The 23,034-nt window shown below is 40.3% G+C and overlaps 2 protein-coding genes across 2 annotated transcripts; one reads left to right on the forward strand and one right to left on the reverse strand.

Annotated features, from left to right (window-relative positions):
• The first annotated feature begins 3,291 nt into the window (after nt 1-3,291).
• LOC124864659 (apolipoprotein L4-like) lies at nt 3,292-9,855 on the forward strand. Its single transcript, XM_047359521.1, has 6 exons — nt 3,292-3,537; nt 3,792-3,942; nt 7,276-7,319; nt 7,460-8,041; nt 8,163-8,276; nt 8,375-9,855. Exons 3-6 carry the CDS (start codon nt 7,306-7,308, stop codon nt 9,384-9,386), a joined length of 1,722 nt encoding a protein of 573 aa, XP_047215477.1. The 5' UTR covers nt 3,292-3,537; nt 3,792-3,942; nt 7,276-7,305; the 3' UTR covers nt 9,387-9,855.
• A 3,320-nt stretch (nt 9,856-13,175) lies between these two features.
• Nucleotides 13,176-22,572, reverse strand: LOC124863750 (eukaryotic translation initiation factor 3 subunit D). The gene is made up of 16 exons (XM_047358218.1): nt 22,447-22,572; nt 20,990-21,115; nt 20,857-20,902; nt 18,786-18,922; nt 18,627-18,712; nt 18,463-18,535; nt 17,705-17,826; nt 17,498-17,630; nt 17,271-17,418; nt 16,992-17,122; nt 16,826-16,911; nt 16,623-16,752; nt 16,240-16,382; nt 15,959-16,151; nt 15,785-15,878; nt 13,176-13,279 (listed from the first exon to the last, which is right to left on the reverse strand). Exons 2-16 carry the CDS (start codon nt 21,110-21,112, stop codon nt 13,266-13,268), a joined length of 1,659 nt encoding a protein of 552 aa, XP_047214174.1. The 5' UTR covers nt 21,113-21,115; nt 22,447-22,572; the 3' UTR covers nt 13,176-13,265.
• Between the last annotated feature and the right edge of the window lie 462 nt (nt 22,573-23,034).

Genomic DNA, 23,034 nt, shown 5'->3' on the forward strand with positions numbered 1-23,034 from the left:
AAATCTGAATGATTCGATTGAACTAACTTTGTAAAGTACGACTCAAGGTACTTTACAAAGTTAGTTCTCAAGGTAATTGAATTGAATTTGCGCTATATAAATAAAACTGAATTGAATTGAAGTTTGGAGGCAGTTGTTGCCATCAAGGGTGGCAAAACCATCCATTATGTTTAGGGTGCAATTAGTTTTTCACTTGAGGCCAGTTAGGTTTGGATAGCTATTTTTTTTAAATAAAAAAATCATCATTTGAAGACTTATTTTTGTCTATTTTGGTTATTTTTTGTATTCAAATTTATTTAACAATCTAAAACATTCTAAAGAGTCAAAAATGCAAAAGCAGAAGGGATGCATAGTGTCAAATCGTTTTTTTACAGCATTATGTATGAGGCTACAATTTTATACCTGATATCCATTCAAGAGACTATGCTGGGCTTGAAATCTGAGTGAAATGTTTTGTGCATCTGATATTTTACATTTGGAGTACAGAGCATTATTATTATTTTTCAAATATTTTGTCATGATTTTAAATGTTTGTCTTTTGTTTTGGACCATGTTCATGATTGCTTATGTTTTCCATGTGGTGCTTTAGTTAATTTCCTTTAAGTTTAGTTTCCTGTTCTGATTACGGAGCATTCTTGTTCTGTCACTTTAAGATTTATGCTTTGGTTTCATTGTTTCTTTGCTTAGACCCATCATGTTTTCTTTTCATTCTCTGCCACAACAATCAACATCATTAAGTCCACCCGCACCATGCCAATCAGTCTCCCTGTTTCACCTGTATATACAGGTACATCTAAAAATAATTAGCATATTGCGTATAAGTGAGATATTTGTTGCCAGTCATTTCAGGAAGTGAAATAATTATTTTAGAGATTCATTCCACATGGAGTAAAATATTTCAAGCTTTTATTCCTTGTAATTTTGATGATTATGGCTTACAGGTAAAGAAAATACAAAATTCAGTGTCTCAGAAAATTAGAACATGACATTAGGCCAATCAAAAAATGTTTGTCAGGCATCTAAAAAGTATGCCCCTTTCTGTGCACTCAATAATTGGTTGGGCCTCCTCTTGCAGGAATTACTATATCAATGCGCCGAGGCATAGAGGCAATCAGCCTTTGGTTCTGCATAGGTGTAGCCCAAATTGCTCTGATAGCTACCTTTAGGTCGTCTGCCTTGTTGGGTCTGATGTCTCATCTTCCTCTTCACGTCAGCCTATATGGGGTTCAGGTCAGGGGTGTTTGCTGGTCAATCAAGAATAGGAACACCATGGTCAATGAATCAGCTTTTGGTACCCTTGGAAGTCTGGGGCGGCATCAAGTCCTGCTGGAAAATAAAATCAGCATCTCCTACAGCTTGTCAGCAGAGGGAAGCATAACGTGCTCTAGAATTTCCTGGTACATTGACTGTACAATGCAGCCAGAAAAAAAACAGTGGACCAACACCAGCAGATGGCATGGCACCCCAAATCACCACTGACTGTGGAAACTTAACGCTGGACTTCAGGCAACATGGACTCTGTGCCCTCCACTCTTCCTCCAAACTCTGGGACCTATATTTCCAAATGAAATACAGACTTTAATGTGATCTGAAAACATGACTTTGGACTATTGAGCAACGGTCCAGTTCCTTTTTTCCTGAGCCCAGGTAAGACACTTCTGACGTTGTCTCTGTTTCAGGAGTGGGTTGACAAGAGGAATGCGACATTTATAGCCTATGTCTAGTATTCGTCTGTGTTGGGTGGCTCTTGATGCACCGACTCCAGCCTTAATGTACTCCTTGTGAAGCTCTCCTAAATTCTTGAATGGATTTCACTTGACAATCATCTCAATGCTGCGATTCTCCCTGTTGCTGGTGCACCTTTTCCTTCCACACTTCTTCCTTCCACTCGATTTTTTCCCCAAGACTGTGTAGCCTACGAACCCAGTCTGAGAGGTTGTTTAAAGGCTCAGGAAACCTTTGCCGATGTTTTGAGTTAATTAGCTGATTAGGGTGTGACACCATGACTGTCCATTTTCAAAGTTTTCTCATTTTCCGAGACACTGAACTTTGGGTGTTCTCTACCTGCAAGCCAAAATCATCAAAATTACAAGAGGCAAAGGCTTGGAATATATAACTCTATGCGTGATGATTCTATATAATAAAAAGGTTTCACTTTCTGAGAGGACTGGCAAAAAAAATCACACTTTTACACAACATTCACATTTTTTTAGATGTACCTGTATACTCCTCTGTTCTGTTTGCTCCTTGCTGGTTTTTTCTGTTGTCCACGACTGCTTACCTTGCCAAGCCTGTCTACGAATGTTGTTCTTGCCAGGCCTGCTCATGTTCATGCCTGCAACTGTTCCACTTGTCTGCATGTAAGTTTTTTTGTTTGTTTTTTTAGTCATTAAATTCTCTCCACCCACCTTCTTCTGCTGCAGCCTGCCTGCCTGTGCTTGGGTCCAACAACCACCATCCTGACATATTTAGCATATGACCAAGAGCTGCCATGTTAGCATGTCAACAGTTTACGTTTGTGTCGGCACATGGCAGGACATGTGTTCGTTCTCTGATGGCCCATTTGCTGTGTTCATGTAGTTTTAATAGGATGTAGCAAACTATTTGTATTTTTCCACAACCAAAGCTTAAGTTACAAATTAAGCTAATTGATGTAAAAACATTTAGGCATAATCCCATTATTCTGAATTTTCAACATTTGTTTTGATATTTGTGGAATACAATGTCACTTATCACAAGACTGCACATGTCTCCAAAAATTGAGATCTTTGTCCCAAACTGCATTTTCCAACTACCCATCTGGCTTTTTATGTTTTTGGACTAATGGCTTCTTCCTCTCTGAGTGGCCTTTTAGCCCACAGCGGTTCAGGATTCATGTCACAGTGGATAATGACACTCTGTTACCAGCTTCAGCAAGCAACGTAAAACCTCTGTTAGTTTTGTTATGGAGTAGATTTACACATTTTACACCAAAACATGAACCCAAGGATGATCCAGACTCGTAGTTGACCATAATTCTCTTTTTTGAAATCCTGCATTATTTAGTTTTTTCACTGTTGCACAAGAAAGCAGTGTATTTTGAGGTGTCCTAAATGAAATCCAAAGGAGTACTTCGATTTAACTTATGCCATGAATCAATCCCAAAATCTTTCAAAGCTACGGCATCCTCACCTGGGCTTTCCCAAACTGTGGATACATCTCATGACAACAGCAAAAAATCCTTATCTTATTATTTTGGCATTCAGTAAATGGATATATTTTGGCTGCAATGGACTGGCGATCTATCCAGGCTGGTCCCTGCCCTTAGACTGCTGGAGACCCAGTAACTCAATATGGAAGAAGTGAAACTAGATGAATGGACATATTTTGCATTAAGCCAGAAGTTGCATCATCCATTTCTGAACAGATTTCGGTGCACGATGAAAATATTTAGCCATAATCAAAACACACACTTTTACAGGTCTTCACAAAGCATTTTGAAAACTATTGACACGACTTCAAACGATTATTAGCTGCATCAGAGCATTGACCCAGAAGGTAAGGTTCTGCTGAACTTTATTTATTTATTATTTTTCATTAGGCAGAACCAGCAGTTATGTGGTTTAACATATTTATATTTCATAAAGTTTCTAGTTTGGATGTCACTGCTGCAGTTTCTAGATGAGTTGCAGGAGTTTTTCTTTTTTTTTTTTTTGTCTTTTAATACCATAAGCACTATAAAGCAGTTTTATGTAGCACAACTGTGTTTGAATCAGATTGATTTAACAGCCTTTATGTTGTTAAACCCTCAGGCCCTCACCAAAATCTTCAGCACCTCCCTGAAAAGGATACGGTGTGTGGCTCAAGATTTCCTGCCCTGTTCACTCTGACTTGAAGTATTTATTCAAACCGAAACTAAACCTAGATTCTTCTCAGGATCTGACGGTACAGGCAAACAGAAGGGTAAGGTATTTTTGGATTTCCTAGAATCTGCTTTTTGTTGTGGAATCAGTGGAATATCCAACAGATTATGAGTCCACAAAACCATCTGGATTTATTTAATTTCATTTTACCAAGTCAAAAATAAGGCTTACCGATGCACTTGTGCTATTTGCAAATCTATTGAAGGTTTCCTGGTTGGCCCACACCCGAAAAATGGGCATAGTTTTATAATTTTACGGGCAAATTTGAAAGCAAATGAGCATTTCAGTATGTTTTCTCTAGAATTTATCTGAACATGTATAGCAAGTAATATAGGAGTTGACCATATCAAAATGTCTACAGCACTGCTCTACCTATCGAGATGTTTTATGCTATATATACAGATATATTCAATAAATTAGAATATATGTTCCGATAAGGCTCGTTTGCCAAATTAAAAGGACCTTTCTAAAATACCAACCTATAAGCAGCTATGAAACATACATTTCATAAAGCCCACATTTCTGCATTAAATGTTTTTTATTGGTCTGATGTAATGTTTTAATCTTAAATGTCTTGTTTTCATTAGCTGTAAGTGAAAAATCATCATTAACAGAAATAAAGGGTTTGAAACATCAGTCCCTGTGTAAATACTCTATATATGTTTTACTAGGCAGCAATTCAAAAGGTTTTCACATAAAATAAGACATTTACTGAAAAATCTGTTTTCAGGAAATGAAAGTAAATAAAAAAAACTAAAAAGCTGCAACAACCTGGTTGTGTAAGTGTGTACATCCTCGAGCTAAAACTTTGTTAAAGCACATTTACTTTCAGTTTCATTCTTCAGCCTCTTTGATGATTTGAGGAGTCTCATTATACCCCCATTTTTAAAAGTAGGGATGTAAACCTATGCTTCTGTGCTCACATGTATTGACCCAAAGAAATCTGGTCACTCCCTGCAGTCTGACTTTTTTCTGCCAGTCTCTGTCAAATCTCTCTGTTCTACATTTGGAAAACAAATACAAAATTTCTGTCCCAACCCCTTCACCTCAGATCACAAGGTGCTTCAACAAGGTAGAAGCACCTTGTGCAAGGTGCTTTGCAGATTTTAATTTTTTCCTTCGAACAGTTTGTTTTTTAGTTGAACTTACTGTGACGTAATACAACATTTAATTCAATTCAATTCAAAGATACTTTATTGATCCCCGAGGGGAAATTAGAATTCCAGTACAACCCATCCAAACATACATCATGACACAAGACAAGGGACACGGGTCACCGAGGCTTTGCTGCCCACTCACAGGCGCTGCCCTTGTTAGATGAGAAAAGAGGCCACATTAGGTAAGTAGAGGAAAAAAAAATCATATTTCACACTTTATCCTTAGCAGGATACAGTTTGAGATTGCAAAAAACCTCAGAACAAAGAAGCAACAAGTTTACAAAACAACATCATGCCGGGAACGGTGAAGGTGGTGTGAGGGGGTGCATATGTTTATCTTGAGCATGTGAGTGTGTGCAAGTAAGTCCATGAAGTACTGTCACAGAGGCCATTGTCCTTGATGGTTCGTTGGAATGTTCATCAACCGGCCACAAAGTTCTGAACAGGTCCACAGATGTCCTCAGGGAAGGGAGGGAGCAGAGCGTCATGTTTACATAACTTCCAGGAGAAGTTGAAGATAGCCAGACATCAAGGCCGTGTAGGAGAGCCAGATTCAGAAAAACAATAATTATTTGGTTTAGGCTGACTCTTAATTTTCCGTCAGCCTTGAGAGTCTCGCTGGTGCTTCTCAAAGGCGGATCCAAACAGCCAAATTCCTGGTCTTTCGCCAGATCCAAGGGAACAACTCAGGTAACCGCTGACTCCAAAAAGCAGAAATCCTGATATCAAACATCCAATTATATACATATCTTCCACATCCTCGACTGACATTATCGACAGACACACGATCCTCCACTTCTGCAGGAGTCCATTGTGTATCCGGAGAAAAATGTCCCTTCCGGGCCAGCGGTCTCTCCCGACCCCTGTCTTCTCGTCGAGAAAATTTGATCAATTGCATTGAGAGACCAGCTGACCAAATCCATATTTTGGAAGAATTTGGAAGATGTGCAAAAAGAGGCTCCAAACAAAAAGACAAGACACAGAGCTGAAGCAGGGCATATATGGGAGGGGTGCGGGAGACAGAGAAAAAGTGTCCACCTCCACCGAGAGCAGGAAAAGAAGAGCCTCTTAACCCCAAAGGGATTTTGTGAAGTTTGAACTGAAAATAACATGTTTTGAGAATTGACATACTCTAAACAATCATTACGTTAATAATTATGTTTTTCAAATGCGAGTCATAATTCTGGCCTTGCTTTGCCCTTTGCTGCTGGTTGAGTAAAACCTAGGTGGATTTTTAGGCATCTGTGAGCTCTCTGCTTACAGCAGCTATGCTGGTTGTGTGTGTAGAAGCCGTGTGGTGAACAGCTGAGACGGAGTTTTGTCATTTTGTGGATTTGTTTATTTTCTCATTCAACTGCCTTCAGTTTTAACTGTTTTTGGTGTTTGTAGAAATTGTTTCTAATAATTATGATCAATTGGAATGTATGTACTTGACTATGAATATGTTTTTATTGAATTAAATTTGCAAAGTACCATGAGATGATATTTATTGTGAATTGGCACTGAATGGAATAGATCCATATGGCCATTTCCCTCCATCCTGCCATCACAAAAATAAATGTGTGTGTGTGTGTGACTCCACTTCTAACTGACAGGGTATCTTGTAAGGATGGGTGCTGGGACAGAAAATTTTAAGTTCAGTTTGTTTCTACACAGGAAAAATATCTTGCTTAGCACGAATTGTAATTTTTAAACGAATTTCAGCACTTCTTCGTCTGACTGAAACACAGACAGAATGTTGCTGAGGCAGAGGATGATGACAAAAAAGTAATATATCAAATTATATTTAGTCATTAATGGTTTTCACAAAAAAAAACATAACTCATATATGGAATATAAGATGTAATTATCATTTTTGCATGGATAGGTATGTGGGTAAACAGTATAATAGTATAACTCTGGTAATGAAGACCTCTTAGACCTGTTCCTACCACTCTTTTTCAATCCCAGCAAAAACAAATCAGCCTTCTAATAAAACCAGATGAAAACCAATCAACATCTAAATATGGTTTTAAATGTTGAAAAAAGTTTCATTTAAAAACCAAACGTAGGCAAGACATTTATGAACCATTAGATCTTGTCTTTACCAGGGGGCCCACAACCTTTCAAATACAGCAAGATGATGTCAGTAAAATCTTAGAGCTACCAAAAGTAAAGTGTTTTATCTAACTTCACTTTAAAAGCCAACTTTGCATTTTCCTTTCCTTTTTTGACAGCTAAAGACACAACACGACAGAGTGCAGAAGATGGCTCATATGAGGTAAAGCAAACGTACGATACAACTGGTAAAATAAAGTGTTGCAATTGTTTGTGATGAAGGAGGCAGTTTTTCTGGGCACATTGAGGGATTTGTCTTCATGTTGTTTTTATGATAGAGAGCAACATTTTGTTTTTCTACAGATGGAAACTACAGAGGGCCTTCTGTCAGTATGTCACCGATACTCTTATTTACATCACCGTGGTGAAAGATTTCCTGGAGATGTTCTCTGAATGGGAGGAATGCAGAAAGACAGAGGTAGTGAAAATGAATAGAATCAAAAAAAAGGCTGACAAAATTGACCCCACTTTCACCAAGTCGGAGGGAAACCGGGCAGCCTTTAGCAAGTTCATGAAGAGCAACTTCCAGATGAAGGCAGAGAGCAAACTTGCAGAACTAGAAAATAATTTGGGTGAAGTATTGAAAGAAACCCTGGAAGGTCTGGAGAAACTCAACACCTTCTCGGATGCAGTGGAGAAGCTGGCTGTCACTTCGCTGCAGGTGTTCACTCAGAACCAGATGATATTCCTGCCTGAAGGGATCAGCTTTGATGATGTTCAAGCTGTGATCAGAACTGCACGGCTGATCTGCCCTCTCCTCCTGGGGTTTAAAAGAGATGCAAAGGCCTTCTTCCTTCCTTCACTTCACAATGTGGAGGTGCTGGTGTACCAGCTGAAAAAATACATAAACTCCACAGAGAAGATCGTTGAAGACCTTGCTTACAGGTAAATTTATCCCAAACAAGAAATATTTTGTGTTGTTATAAAGTACATAACATGTTCCAAGATATGAAAATGTTTCTAAAAGAAACACAAGCATTCAGAGATGCTACTGTTACTTTCACAGCCTCAATATTAACATTTGCCTGCAAAAGATAGAGGAAATTGCTGTTAAATGTGATTTATCTGATGAAGAAATCCAAAACATGGCTGATCATGTCAAGCAACTTGATGTAATAAGGTACGTCCCTGCAGTGATAACAGTATTATTGCTTATTTAAAAATGTTTTTTTATTGTATTCACGTGAAAAAATAAATACATAAAATTCTCTTCATCAGGATGGACGAGCACTTTCGGATGTCGGTCTTGTTCCAGAAGGTCCACTACTCAGCTTTTGTTAATAAGTACAATGATCAGCTGCCCCAGATGCTGCAGTTTCTTGATGAGATTGAACAGTGTGCCGTTCAGTTAGACAAGATGAATAAGGGGGCAAAGATCTCCAGTGTGGCTGGGAGCTCTGTGGGAGCAGTGGGAGGTGTACTCTCCATCATTGGCTTGGCTTTAATTCCAGTAACAGCTGGGGTGTCCTTAGGGCTTATAATTGCTGGTGCATCCCTGGGAGCAACCAGCGCAGTGAACAGTGTTGTAACCACTGTAACAGAGTTTAAGGTTAATTCTAAACAAAATAAGCAAGCAAATACAGCCTTTCAAAGGTTCATGGATAGTGTTCAGAGTATACAGGATTGTCTGGAAGAGGCAACCAACATACCATATGTTACACAAATTGATAATGACACGGTTAACGTAGTACCAAAGATCGCTACCAAATTATGTGCTGTTCGAAACAGTATTGACACTGTCGTTGATGCCTCTTCTGCTTTGGTGTCTGTTTTGAAGGCTAAGAGAGTGGTCGCAAGTACAGGCAAAGCTGGACTACAGGAAGGAAAAGCATTGTGTACCATATCCAGGGTGGCCTCAGATGTTCCTGATATTGGTCAGGCAGCACTTAAAGGGCCTCTTGCTCTCTCCAAGGGGGCTAGAGGTGGTTTAATTGCACTTAATGCCCTCTTCATTGGCATGGATATCTTCTTTATCACTAAAGACAGCATGGCTCTGGCTAAAGGGACAGAGACAAAGGTCTCAAAGTTCCTCAGAACCAGAGCTACACTTTGGCACTCAGAGATTGAGGCATGGGAGAAGATTTGTAACTCATTGTGTCATAGCAATCTAACCGCAAAGGAGAACAGCAAAATTCTTGAGAAGCCATTGTATCCTGATAGGGTGTTAGAGTGGTATGAATACCTTTATTTTATTTTATTTTTTATTTATATATATATATATATTTTTTAACCATGTCCTGTCCCTCAGAGTAGCACTCATTGCTGTCTGAGTGGCAAGAAGAAGCCCACCAGATTTACTTTCACAAGTGGAGCATTACGCCTAATGTTATAATGCTCTGATTGATATTTATAAAAGAAAATTATTTTATTAGAAACAGCTTTGGTATTATTTAATTTATTAGACATTGAGATGGAAACGAAAAGGAAAACATTTGAAGCACAAAAGAGAGAGAGATGGGGCAAAAAGAAAAAAAGGAGAAAGAATGGAGGAGAGAAAGAAGGATGAAGAATTACAAGATGACAGGCTGCTTGCTTCTACACCTGCAGAAACACATTTAATAACAGCTTTGTTACCAGATGTATTTAGTGGTAACTGCAGCTCATTATAGAACATTTGTGTATCTGTTAACACCTTTATCTAAACACCTGTGGGTCTGAGTGTGAGCGTGCTTGTGTATACAAGGTTTCTCCATTAAAAATATGCAATAGCGAGTGTGAGGAGGCACAGACCTGCCCCCTGGACCCGGGACAGATGCGGAAGAGATCTGAGCCATAGACATCCAAAGGCCTCCCAGAGCACAGGAACCCCAGGAGAACCATCGCCGGTACTACCATAGCCCCTGCAGAGAAGAGCAGGGGAGAATCCCAGGGGAACCACCCAGCAGCCACAGTGCAGAAGCCCCAGGGAGCTGCAGCAATGAGCCCACAGGTTCTGCCGGCAGCCGTCCACCCCGAGCAGATCCAGCCATGGACCCAAGACCCCGGGACATATCACTCCCCAAGCAGAGGCCAGACAGAGCCCAGAGGTCCAGGACCCGGCAAGCAGCCACCGGGAGTGAGCCGGCACACACCAAAGCATCCAGCCCCGGATACCGAAAACCACAAGTAAACCAGTGGGCAGAGACACCAACCACTGGTAGGGAGTGTGGCGGGGAGAAAATAGGCACGCACCCCCTTTTATTTCACATTCTCTATTGTATAAACATGTATGCACTGAATTATTGTTGCTTTTTCTCTAGGATATTGTGTGAGCTTTAGTATCTGCAGTGAGTTGAACAGACAAGGAGTTCTTTTAAAAATGTGAGTCTTCAATAAATTCTCAATGGAGAGAAGTAGGTTTGAGATCTGTTCTCCTAAAAACGAACAAGCAGAGTCTTTTCCACTCAACAACCCATAAGAGATTCAGATCAAGACTGAAGACAATCTGTCTCATACGATTATGACTCATCATAATCACACAGCTGTGCAGTACTTTAATTAAATATATTTTTAAATTTTCATTGTGTGATGTATAAAATATCTGCATCGCCCAACATTAAAACAATAGATGATGTGTTGCAGATGTTATATAAATAAAGCTGACTGATTTCTTTCATTTGAGTTTGTTTTCATTTTACCCACCAGCAACGAAGAGTTTGTTCATAAAACTCCAAGGATTCTTCTTAGGTACACAAATAAAATAATGCAGAGGCCACGACACTAGTGATCTGACCTTTCACCTAACCTTCACTCCTCTGAACAAGCTGTTTTGCAGAAGGTCTTCACTGTGACTTTAGATTAAGCTGGAAGTTTTTACCAACATGATATTCATGAGATCATTGAAATGGAGTTTAAACGAAAATTCAACATGGAAGACTCACCACCCCGCCGCGTCCAATCACTCGTCACTGGCTGCTCCAATCAACGGCAGGTCCGCACTCCTCCTCAGCCAATCATCTCCCAGGGCATCAGTTTTAAAGACCCTCTGCATGGAAAACACCGCTCTTCTGCTGAGCTTCGACCCTCCTCCACCATGGGCTCCCAACTCCTTCCATACCAAGGCCTACAACACCACCAGGATCGGATCCCAGGGGGGAAGACGTACCTAATCATAATCCTAAGATGTTTATTCAAACCTACTTCATCCTCAGCGTTTACGTCTCCCTCAGGGGTCCGAGCGCCAAAGAAATAATCTTTCATTAATAAATTCTTTAACCGTCTTGTTGTTTCTCCGTTATGCGAGTCTTTCCAGGTTGAAATATCATAGATATTATAAATAATATAACTTTAAAGAGATCAAAACCTATTTAGATGCTTGTCAATACAAGTCCTTGCATCCATTAAAGTGAATAATCTTATTCTTTAGAAGTCTGCAAGCTTTCAAAGCCATGACTAATTCATGATCAGTCATGACTTTAAATAGGGATTAAACTGTGAATGAACACGTCTTTTTCTTCTTAGAATGATTGCTGTGTAAAACCTTAAAGGAGTAGACTTCTTCCAGCTGGAGACATTTTATCTACAGAAACGTTCGGTTTTTGTTCTGTCCTCTTACTGAGTTTAAACAAAGTGCTTAACGTTAGGCAGTAAAGGAAAAAGTAACAGCCAAGAAGTCACAAAAGACCCCATAACAACATCCAAAGAAAGGCCCCACTTGCCTCAGTAAAGGTTCATGACTCCACCTGAAGAAAGAGACTGGGCAGAAATGGCCTCCATGGGAGAGTTGCAGGACAAAAACCTCTGCTGAGCAAAAGAAACACCAAGGTTGTCAGTTTTACCAGGAAATATCCTGATTATCTCCTAAACGTTTGGGAAAATAATCTGAGGACTGATGAGACAAAAGCTGAACTTGTTAGAAAAGGAACATCATACCAGCAGTAAAATATGGTGGTAGAGTGTGATGGTCTTGCTGTCTCAGGACCTGGAAGACTTGCTGTGTTACATATACATAGAAGCATGAACTCTGCTGTCTATTAAAACATCCTGGAGGAGAATGTCTGACTATCTGTTTATTACCTCAAGTTGAGGCTGGGTTAAAAAAAAAAAAAACACACACACACAAGCAAATCCATCTCTGAATGGCTTGAGAAACACAAAAGAAAGATTTGGTCTAGTCAAAGTTCTCACCTGAATCCATTTGAGATGAAGTGTTGACCTTAAATAGCTGGTTCACACTCGAAAACATTCCAGTGTGGCTGAATTACAACAATTCTGCAAAGAAGAGCGGACCAAAATTCCTCCACAGTGCAGGAAAAGACTCATTGTGACTTAAAACAAACGCCTGACTGCAGTTGTTGCTGCTGCTCAGGCGGTGCAACAAGGTAACAGGTTTAAGGGGCAACCACTTTTCAACACAGGCCATATTATGGTTTGTCTAAAATTGGTTCCAACATTTGTGTCACATACAAAAAACACATTCACCTCAGTATTCACCCTGCATATGAATGATATTAAACAAACTAAAGGCATGCTGGTCATTTTTCTCCTGTTTATTATTTATCTGAGTTATTATCAACTCCAACTGCACAGCAACAAGTAAATATGTTGCTCTTCCTGTTTGGTTCCTGTGTTTCCACTGATTCTACATTTAAACACACACACACACACACACACCACCAATAAAGCCAATTATGTCTGAATACAACATCACCAGGTTTTGTGATCCGCATGTTTTCTAGCATCTGGATTAAAGAAAGATGGTGAAGATATTTCCATGGTTGTCCAGCCATCACGTTACTGTTTAAACCGTCAGAAGGTAAAATACCAGCAGCTCATGTGAACTAGCGCTAAGAGGAGTAAACTCTAGTTTTGGTTTCCACTACAGGTCTGTGTGGCCACATTAAGGAACTCTTATTGTTCTTATAATTGACAGAAACAGTTAATTGGATACTCCTGGAAAAACAATTTTTATGGCTAAAAATTAATGTGTGAATCTTTTCACCACTTTTTGCTTGTATACGTGAAAAATCAACCTGTAAGAAGAATAGGTTGAGCCATTTATTCATTGAGGAAAAAAACAAACAAACGTGAGGCATTAAAATGATTTGTCCACCTTGTTTATTGAAGTTCAAAGGGAATTAAATTGTGGTTTTGTTAGTGGGATGATTTGGTCAACGAAGCAAACTCCTCACTAATTCTCTTCATCTGAAATGAGAACAAGAAACAAGTTCAATATTTTATATTTAAATACATTTAAAACTAAATAATGTAAACCAAAGTTTCATTAAAACACTTAAAAATGTAACTAAATAAACGTCAATAAATATCTTTATTTACAAAAAGTTAATTTCAACATGTTTAATAAACTAATGAAGTATTTTTAGGTCATGTGCTGCAGCACCAATTAAAGTCTGAAGGTTAACCAATGGGATGTTAAGAGTCTATCTGACGAGACGAGCCACCCAGACAGTTTAAATGAACTCTTGGTGCTCTGCAGCAAAGGACCATCAAATTATTTAATATACCGTATTTTCCGCACTATAAGGCGCACTTAAAAACCATTAATTTTCTCAAAAAATCACAGTGCGCCTTGTAATCCGGAGCGCCTTATATATGGATCAATTGGTTAATTGGTTGATCCATACTGGTTGTACACGGCGCTCTGTCAAAATGTTTCAGTACGACTGGTAAACTACAAAGCCGCACCGCTTGCAGCATTACGGCTACCGTAGTCAGGGGCGTCGCCGAAGTAATAGCGGTAAACACCTGTACTGTGCTTACTCCTAGTCCAACACCACTTGTGTGTGTATAACGACCCCAAAATTGCACCTTTCAAGAGACACGCTTACGATGCTGAGTTCAAACTCAAGGCTGTCAGCTACGCAGTCGAACATGGGAATAGAGCAGCAGCGAGAGAATTCAACAGTTAACGCTACTATATTGTGAATGTACTAACGTTTGATTTAGTGCATCAAACTGTTTCTTTTACGTGTTTACTGAATCAGGGAGAAGTTCCCTTTCACGTTTTAACTAACGTTTGATTTCAACTTCAACTTCATAGCCTCCAATGCATTCCTAACTATTGGCTCTATTCAATATAATTCTATGTAGAGGAGACCTTACCATGAGAGTGAATGGAGTTATCAGAACGCTGGTTTGTGGTGTATTAATAAAGTTTGACTGACTGACTTATCTGACTGTTTTGTTGACATTCTCTTTAGCACAGCTCCATCTAGTGGATGCATAACGCAACCCCAGTCAAACGTTTGACTGCAGTAGCTTCTATTCTATGCGCCTTATAGTGCGGAAAATACGGTAAACATCAGCGATGCTGAGATGAAGCCTCTTGAAGCGCTGGAGCTTTCCATCCAATTGCTCGACTCATGAGACGATGCATCAAGATGCCTCATTTGCTCTACTGCGCCATCAAGTGGACAATAAATGTCATAATGACACGAATTTCTTGCTTGAGCTTTACCTTGACTTAATAAATGAAAGGTGTCGGTGATGCCAATAAATATATGGTGTCAGTCTGATCTTAATCTGTCTTCATGATGCAATGGCTGGATTAAACGGAAAAGTGGAAACAATATGGGAGAGGGTTGTGATGTGAATTTGATTTAACGGTCTTTGATTAACCAGGTGAAGCCTCCTTGAGATTAAAACTTTGTTTTCCAAGATAGACATATAAAACTATGTTCCCTAACTGGGAATTGAACCTGGACAACGGAGGTGAAAGCGCCGAATCTTAACCACTAGACGACCAATGACCAAACAACAAAGCTGGTGAGCGATCGGAGCAACAGTAATTTTATACAAGTTGTGATAAAGATGTTTCTATCCGTTCCAATACTCCCCTCTTGCTGGTTGATTCCTAAGCAAAAAATGACGCTCAAATAGATAGAAACGCACACGCAGTACGATCCCAAGACAACTAAATGTGGCGGGGAATCCGCAGGGTCGTGCTGTCCCTTATACTTCGAATCACTTGCAAACCGGCGACCCGGTTCCTTTATCAGTCACGGGGCACGGCCCTTTCTCGAGGCCGAGACACAAGCCTTGATATGCGCTTCACAAAACGTCTGCCTGGATTACTCGGGACGCGCTCTGAAGCATCAGCACACAATAATAATAATAATAATATAAAAATAATCTTTAATTTGTCGTTTCAATTTTACATTCTACGGAAATTATCCTCTGCATTTAAACCATCCCTTATTCTGTGGACCCCCGGGGAGCATTCAGGGGCCAAGGGTCTTGCTCAGGGACCCAGAGTGGCAGCCTGTGGGATTCGAACCAGGACACAAATGCTCTGCTCTCTAACCATTATTATGTATATAGAAAATTGAAACTAAAATATTTGTAGATAAATTCATTTGGTTCTGGTTTTATTTTAAACTTTTGCGCTTTTCTAATTAGTTTGCAGTGACCAACTGATCCCTAAAGTGTAGCATTTATTCACTGTCTGCATAGTTATATTGCTTTAATGGGACAAGCCTTTTAGAGAGGACTTCTCAACATTTTCAGAGCCAAATGCAGCTGTAAGCAGCTCCGGCCACTAGATGTCACTATTGTCTACATTTTCTGGTGTTCAGTAAATGAACTGAACCACGTATGAAACAATCAAAAGACAATATAAATGAAGAGGACATAGATAGAAGGACATGGAACGTTTTTGTGCAAGATGATCAGCCGAGAACTAAATCTCACCCTCTTCTTCCTCGTCCTCTTCCTCGTCCTCTTCCTCCTCCTCTTCATCAGAGCTGAAGGTTCCATCAGGTAGGCTGTACACTCGAATCACTTGCTGTTGAAAACAAACAAAGCCCATCAGCCGCTGCAGGTAAACACCTGCTGGTAGTCCCTCTGCAGCCTGTGAGGACTCACCTTGTTGGGGTCCTTCAGGATCAGGTATTTGCCCTCGTCCAGCTTGCGGCAGATGTCGATGACGCAGCGAAGGATTCCCCAGGCGTTCTCCATGCTCAGGTTGATCTGGCTGGCAAACTCGTTTGGTTTGAACTGCTGGGTTCCCAAGATGACGTGGCGAGCAGAGTCCTTCACGTGGTACCGAGAGACGTACCTGAGGAGCAGGATTATGTCGTTATGGTGATGGATCCATTCGCGGTTGCCTTCAGCACTTCTAACAAATGCCAAATCAGGTTCCTCACCCAAGTTTCAGGTACTCTGATCCAGCCAACATGGCACAGCAGGTCCAACGAGCCAGTTTGTAGCTGTTGTTCTTCAGCTCGGTGGCGAGGACGGCGCCTCTCTGAGAGTCCAGCTTCTGACGCCAGTCCACCCCGTTACAATACTGAGGATCAACCAAACAACAGCTGAGTCCATTTTATTTCGAATTTAACTCGGGGTAGAATCCAGTAGTCTATTTAGGAGAAGTCCACATGGTTTGAATAATTATGGTACAAAACTCCACAAAACAGTTTAATGAAAACACAAATTTATAAGTTTTTTTTAAAACAAAAATCTAACTCCAGGACCTGGTCTTCCACTACAAGAAACCCTTAAAAACATTTCCCCGAAAGGGTCCTCTTACCCTGGAGTCCCACTCATTAAGGGTCTTGACGTTGATGAAGGACACTTCTCCGTTTGCTCCGGTCATCACGCCGTCGTGCTCACAGCGGACGATCAGGTCGATGTCCTCTCCAAGCTTCCAGTGACGGTACCTGAATCGCAAAGACAGCTCATTAATTCTCTGGTTCAGTGATAATAAAATAAAACCAAATATCTGGTCCCAACCTGTATGCTACAGACGCCACCTCGTTCTTGTCAATATCTTCCTCCACAAACGGGTTGGGATTTGGGAACTTGAACCTGTCTTTACCCTGAATCCAGAAGATAAAACTTAATTTATCCTCAGAGAGAAGCAGTAAACCTGGATGTGGATGTGAGTGATGGAGCTCACTATGCGTAAACACTGCTGGCTGAAGTTGTGGTTGATGTAGGTTGCCTCCATTGCCAGGTTGCGAGGTGAGTTGAAGGAGTTTCCCTCATCCTGCGGGGGCTCGTTGGCCGTCTCGCTCACAGTCAGTAAATCTGAGAGGAACATTAGGAGAAGCAATAAACACCTGATGATGAATTCAAATAAAAAAATGTCGTAGTCCAAAAGTGGGGTTTTAAAAGCAACAATGAAACATTGTAGAAAGCCGATTACTAGAAGTTTGTTAACCAGCTGAACTCTCACCAAAGTCAGAGTTGTCTCTCTTGTCGAAGAACAGCTTGTTGCCGACTCTCTGCACGATGATGTCCCAGGAGTTCACTGAGCGCGTGCAGCACATCAGCGTGGCCAGGATGGCATCAGTGGCGAACACGTTACCCTGAGTCTTAGCCAGCTGGAGAGAGACATAAAGGATCGCAGTGACCTCACAGCTCTTCAGACTAACGGAGAATGTTTGGGAAAGGACTGCCCACCTTTCTGATGACTGGATCATCGGTGGTGGTAACAGTATGGAAGATCCTCTTGATGCTTTTCAGCTGCTTCTCGTTTCGAGTGGTGATCCGATCAAAAGCCTTATCGTAATACTCTAAAGCACCACAGCACTCACTGGAGGGAGCAGAAACAAAGCTTCAAGTCTTTTCCTCTAACCACTGAAAACAAACTGGTGTAGCTTCACCTACATGTCAACCGGGTCAGCAACCTCCATGTATCTCATCTTCATCAGTCGAGGGAAGTCCATCTCCTCCTTCACCTCCCAGTCACTTCTCACCTCCACAGAGGAGTCTCTGGGCTTCAGCTGGGCCTTCAAGGACAACATGTCAACTAGTTGAGCTTTCAGTTAAAAGTTTCCTCAAACAGAAATGATAGAAAATCCTGAAGCCTCAAGATTTTAGCCCAAACACAGATAAGGCAACAATGTTCATCATTGACATTTACTTAGATAAAATGAACTCTTTAAAACTGGCCGTAGTTACAGACATTTGTCATTTCTATCATAATTTACTACAATTATTGAAGCACATTAAACTTTTAGCCTTTGCCACATCTAATGTTGATTAAATTCAAACAGTTTTCACATATCTTCATTTATTAATAGTTTGTAACATGCAGTGGAAAAACCTACAGGAACTCTGCCATTAGTTACCAAGGTCACATTAACTGATTTTAAAGTGTTTGAGCTGCAGCTGAAGCTTCTGCTCTGATTGACAAGTTTTATTTAGAAGTCTTCAGATCAACCACAGTTTGCTCAATTTACTGAAGTTTAAAGGATGTTTTAATAATGTTAACAGATATTCTGCTTTGCATTGCTGCGTGCTCATATGAATTGTTATATTGCAATGACTTTGCATGCTTTCAGAGGTAAGATGATGTGACTGATGTTACTTTAGTCTGTATGTTTCTGAAAACAACCTTTTGTCTTTAGCTGCAGTAAAACTACCTGAGACTTTTGATCCCACTTCTGACGAACACCAAACTGCTTCTGGAACTTCTTCTGCAGGCGCATACGATCCCTAAGGAGAAAAAAAGACAACATAATTAAACATCCCTACAGCAACAACTCTATAAAATCCAGATATAATTTCCTTCTCGTTGAGATCTCACCTCTCCTTCTGCTTGGCGCTCTTCGGGAGAGTCTGCATGTTGAACTGAGTGAGATTCCTGCGATCTTTGTCCCTACGAAGGTTCCTCTGTGGAAACAATCACCCTCTGTTAAAGAACAGCACATGTAAACCAAACTGGTTTTGTTGTGATCTGCGTTACCTGAGCAAACCTCATGCGGTTCCTCTGGTAGGCTGTCTTCTGAGTCTTAGCAGTGTCCACCAGCTGGAAGCTCGTCTCATCCTCCTCGTGGAAGTAGGCGTACTGACTGCCGCCTCCGAACTGAGATGAATATTTATCTGAGGATATCAGGAGAAAAGAACTAAACTGATGAGTAAGACATAAATGGCTGACTAATAATCACCTTAATGCAATAGTTTGTAGGATATAAACCGTTCCATAACCTATTGTGAAAGAAGAATTAGGGGTTATAGTTCACAGATGCTAGGTTATACAGGTCCTTCTCAAAATATTAGCATATTGTGATAAAGTTCATTATTTTCCATAATGTCATGATGAAAATTTAACATTCATATATTTTAGATTCATTGCACACTAACTGAAATATTTCAGGTCTTTTATTGTCTTAATACGGATGATTTTGGCATACAGCTCATGAAAACCCAAAATTCCTATCTCACAAAATTAGCATATCATTAAAAGGGTCTCTAAACGAGCTATGAACCTAATCATCTGAATCAACGAGTTAACTCTAAACACCTGCAAAAGATTCCTGAGGCCTTTAAAACTCCCAGCCTGGTTCATCACTCAAAACCCCAATCATGGGTAAGACTGCCGACCTCACTGCTGTCCAGAAGGCCACTATTGACACCCTCAAGCAAGAGGGTAAGACACAGAAAGACATTTCTGAACAAATAGGCTGTTCCCAGAGTGCTGTATCAAGGCACCTCAGTGGGAAGTCTGTGGGAAGGAAAAAGTGTGGCAGAAAACGCTGCACAACGAGAAGAGGTGACCGGACCCTGAGGAAGATTGTGGAGAAGGGCCGATTCCAGACCTTGGGGGACCTGCGGAAGCAGTGGACTGAGTCTGGAGTAGAAACATCCAGAGCCACCGTGCACAGGCGTGTGCAGGAAATGGGCTACAGGTGCCGCATTCCCCAGGTCAAGCCACTTTTGAACCAGAAACAGCGGCAGAAGCGCCTGACCTGGGCTACAGAGAAGCAGCACTGGACTGTTGCTCAGTGGTCCAAAGTACTTTTTTCGGATGAAAGCAAATTCTGCATGTCATTCGGAAATCAAGGTGCCAGAGTCTGGAGGAAGACTGGGGAGAAGGAAATGCCAAAATGTCAGAAGTCCAGTGTCAAGTACCCACAGTCAGTGATGGTCTGGGGTGCCGTGTCAGCTGCTGGTGTTGGTCCACTGTGTTTTATCAAGGGCAGGGTCAATGCAGCTAGCTATCAGGAGATTTTGGAGCACTTCATGCTTCCATCTGCTGAAAAGCTTTATGGAGATGAAGATTTCATTTTTCAGCACGACCTGGCACCTGCTCACAGTGCCAAAACCACTGGTAAATGGTTTACTGACCATGGTATCACTGTGCTCAATTGGCCTGCCAACTCTCCTGACCTGAACCCCATAGAGAATCTGTGGGATATTGTGAAGAGAACGTTGAGAGACTCAAGACCCAACACTCTGGATGAGCTAAAGGCCGCTATCGAAGCATCCTGGGCCTCCATAAGACCTCAGCAGTGCCACAGGCTGATTGCCTCCATGCCACGCCGCATTGAAGCAGTCATTTCTGCAAAAGGATTCCTGACCAAGTATTGAGTGCATAACTGTACATGATTATTTGAAGGTTGACGTTTTTTGTATTAAAAACACTTTTTTTTCATTGGTCGGATGAAATATGCTAATTTTGTGAGATAGGAATTTGGGTTTTCATGAGCTGTATGCCAAAATCATCCATATTAAGACAATAAAAGACCTGAAATATTTCAGTTAGTGTGCAATGAATCTAAAATATATGAATGTTAAATTTTCATCCTGACATTATGGAAAATAATGAACTTTATCACAATATGCTAATATTTTGAGAAGGACCTGTAGATCCACGTCTGACAGTCGCCTTATTTTCAGGAAAAACTATTTTATCACATGTTGAAAATCTAATTGGATTAATTAGGCTATGCTGCAAATAGTTTAAATACAATTACACAATAATAACCAGAAAATCCACCCAGGTGACAAACATTTCAACGAGCTGTATCACTCACTCGTGTATCTCTTGTCTTGGTAAGTTGCTCCGGTCCAGTCAGCGACCTGTCAGAACCAACATCCACACAAACACAAAGTAAGGAAACAAACTCTGCTTGCTGCTCAGACAGGGAATCTTCAGTGAAAACAAACCTTCCCCAGACGGTCTCCTTTGCTGAAAGGTTGGTAGGGCATGTCTTTGAACTTCTCTGGAACAGCACAGGGGCCCCATCCGGACGGGTTGTCCTGGATCACAGGGGCGTGAAACTTTGCCATGACCTCACAGTCGAAACAGAGAGAACATTTAGTAATTTTCCACTTTAATTCATGTACTTTTCATCTGCATGCGAACAGGGTCTCAGGTAAGAGCAGCACTGTTTTCTCCAGCAATGCACTCAAAGATAGAGAGCATTGATCAGCTTGCGCAGTGGGCTAATCATCACTGACCCATGAGTGAATGAAAGACGTTTTAAACATCACTTAATCAATTTATCTATAAGGACTACAGGATTATGTAGATTTTTACAAATATGTTGAGTTACAACAGTCATCCTGCAAAGAACTGCATAGGAATAGAAACCTTTACGTTAAACTGGTTGTCTTGGTTACTTGCGGTATTAAAAAAAGAGCACAGCTGAAGGTAAATAAACAAGAGATTAAAAGGATATGTGTCAATAACATTCATTTAAATTAAACCAAGCACAGGTTTTGTGTTTTCCACAATTTTTATGATTAAATAATACAATTCTCTAATAAATGATTAAATGTATAATGGATGGATGAACAGGTGACTGAATGAATGGGTGGATGAACTCATGGACCTACAGACTGATGGATATATGGAAGGGTGGAAGGACAAACAGGTGGATACATGGATGGATGAATGAATGAATGACAAACACATACAGATGGAAGAATACAGGGACAGATAAATATTACAATTTATTCAAATCTGGAAAATATTTAAAAGTTGAAGACTTTTTGAAGCCTGTGTGGAAACCTGTACAGTTCATTGCAGGCAGAGTTTTATCTAAATGTATTTACAGTTTAGTTGCTTACTTCAATCATCCAAAAGAAAAAGTTTAAATAATTTCATCAATATAAAAACTTCTCAGAATCAGACTTTTATAAAGTGTTTCCTTTGGACGATTATTCAAACATTAACGTTACAGAAAAACATGAAGACAAAATAAAATCCATTGCGCTGAAAGATTTTAGGGTTTATTTTTATGTGGGAATCCTTATTGTTGTTCCTGATTGATTATATTTAAACGGTTCACATAATTTTTCAGACTTTAAACTCGGTCAAATGGTGACTAAGCCCATTCAACTCATTTATCTGATATGTGTGGGTTTTTCTCGTGATACAAGCATGTGCAAACATATGCTAGCTTTAGTCTCCTGGATGGAAAAAATGTTTTACAATGTTCATTTTTAACATTTTGGCCTCAGCTAAGGCGGCTCATCCTGCCAGGTGGCCCCCACTACCAATGCTAAGCTAACTAGCTAACTAACTACAGAAACCTTCAGGCGATTCTCGACTCTATCTCGTCACACCAACATAAGCTGAAGCAGCTTCCACGACCTTTAATGTTTTATTAAACGCCTACCTTTTATCTATAAACCCCTCTGTCGAGAGATTAAATCCAAACGCTATTACAACGACGATAGAGCCGACGGAGCGCCGGTGGGAAAGGAAGTGATGAAACACGACGAAGCAGAAAGCATTTCCTGCCGTAACTCAATGGCAGCTGACGTAAAACACAAAAGCCATTGCTGAATTGTTAAGCTTTCAAATGTTTATGGTACGTTTATTTAACTGACTTTCACACTAATCTAGAAATAATTAATCGGGTAATTAAAACACATATTATTAAAAAAATATTTGTAACGTTAAAAAATGTGCAAAACATTAACGTTGCAGTTTAGGTATGTGGCCACCATATGGTAGTAAAGAGACATTTTATGAACCCCTTTAATTTGGCTCTATTTCGTTACACCAGACATGGTGTTTTAATTAACCAACGAGAGAATGTCGACCATCATCATGTTAATGAGTGGACGTATTGAACTCAACAGCTCCAATAGTAACACATAAACCTTGAGCTTTTACCAAGCACTGTACATAACATGGATGACCACTAGGGGGCAGGAATCCCATTCATAATAATGTGTTCACTAAAGTCAACGTGATTCAC

The sequence above is a fragment of the Girardinichthys multiradiatus genome, chromosome Y (assembly GCF_021462225.1).
Source record: "Girardinichthys multiradiatus isolate DD_20200921_A chromosome Y, DD_fGirMul_XY1, whole genome shotgun sequence".
Taxonomy (NCBI): Eukaryota; Metazoa; Chordata; class Actinopteri; order Cyprinodontiformes; family Goodeidae; genus Girardinichthys; species Girardinichthys multiradiatus.

Excerpts from the sequence above, each read along its gene's own strand:
- LOC124864659 (XM_047359521.1), top strand. Across the intron at positions 8,042-8,162 it reads GTTGAAGACCTTGCTTACAG|CCTCAATATTAACATTTGCC; the intron begins GTAAATTTATCC and ends TTACTTTCACAG. Across the intron at positions 8,277-8,374 it reads AAGCAACTTGATGTAATAAG|GATGGACGAGCACTTTCGGA; the intron begins GTACGTCCCTGC and ends TCTCTTCATCAG.
- LOC124863750 (XM_047358218.1), bottom strand. The coding sequence starts at position 21,112 with ATGGCAAAGTTTCACGCCCCTGTGATCCAGGACAACCCGTCCGGATGG. Across the intron at positions 16,753-16,825 it reads GTGGCGTCTGTAGCATACAG|GTACCGTCACTGGAAGCTTG; the intron begins GTTGGGACCAGA and ends TTTGCGATTCAG. Across the intron at positions 15,879-15,958 it reads TCCTGAAGGACCCCAACAAG|CAAGTGATTCGAGTGTACAG; the intron begins GTGAGTCCTCAC and ends TGTTTTCAACAG.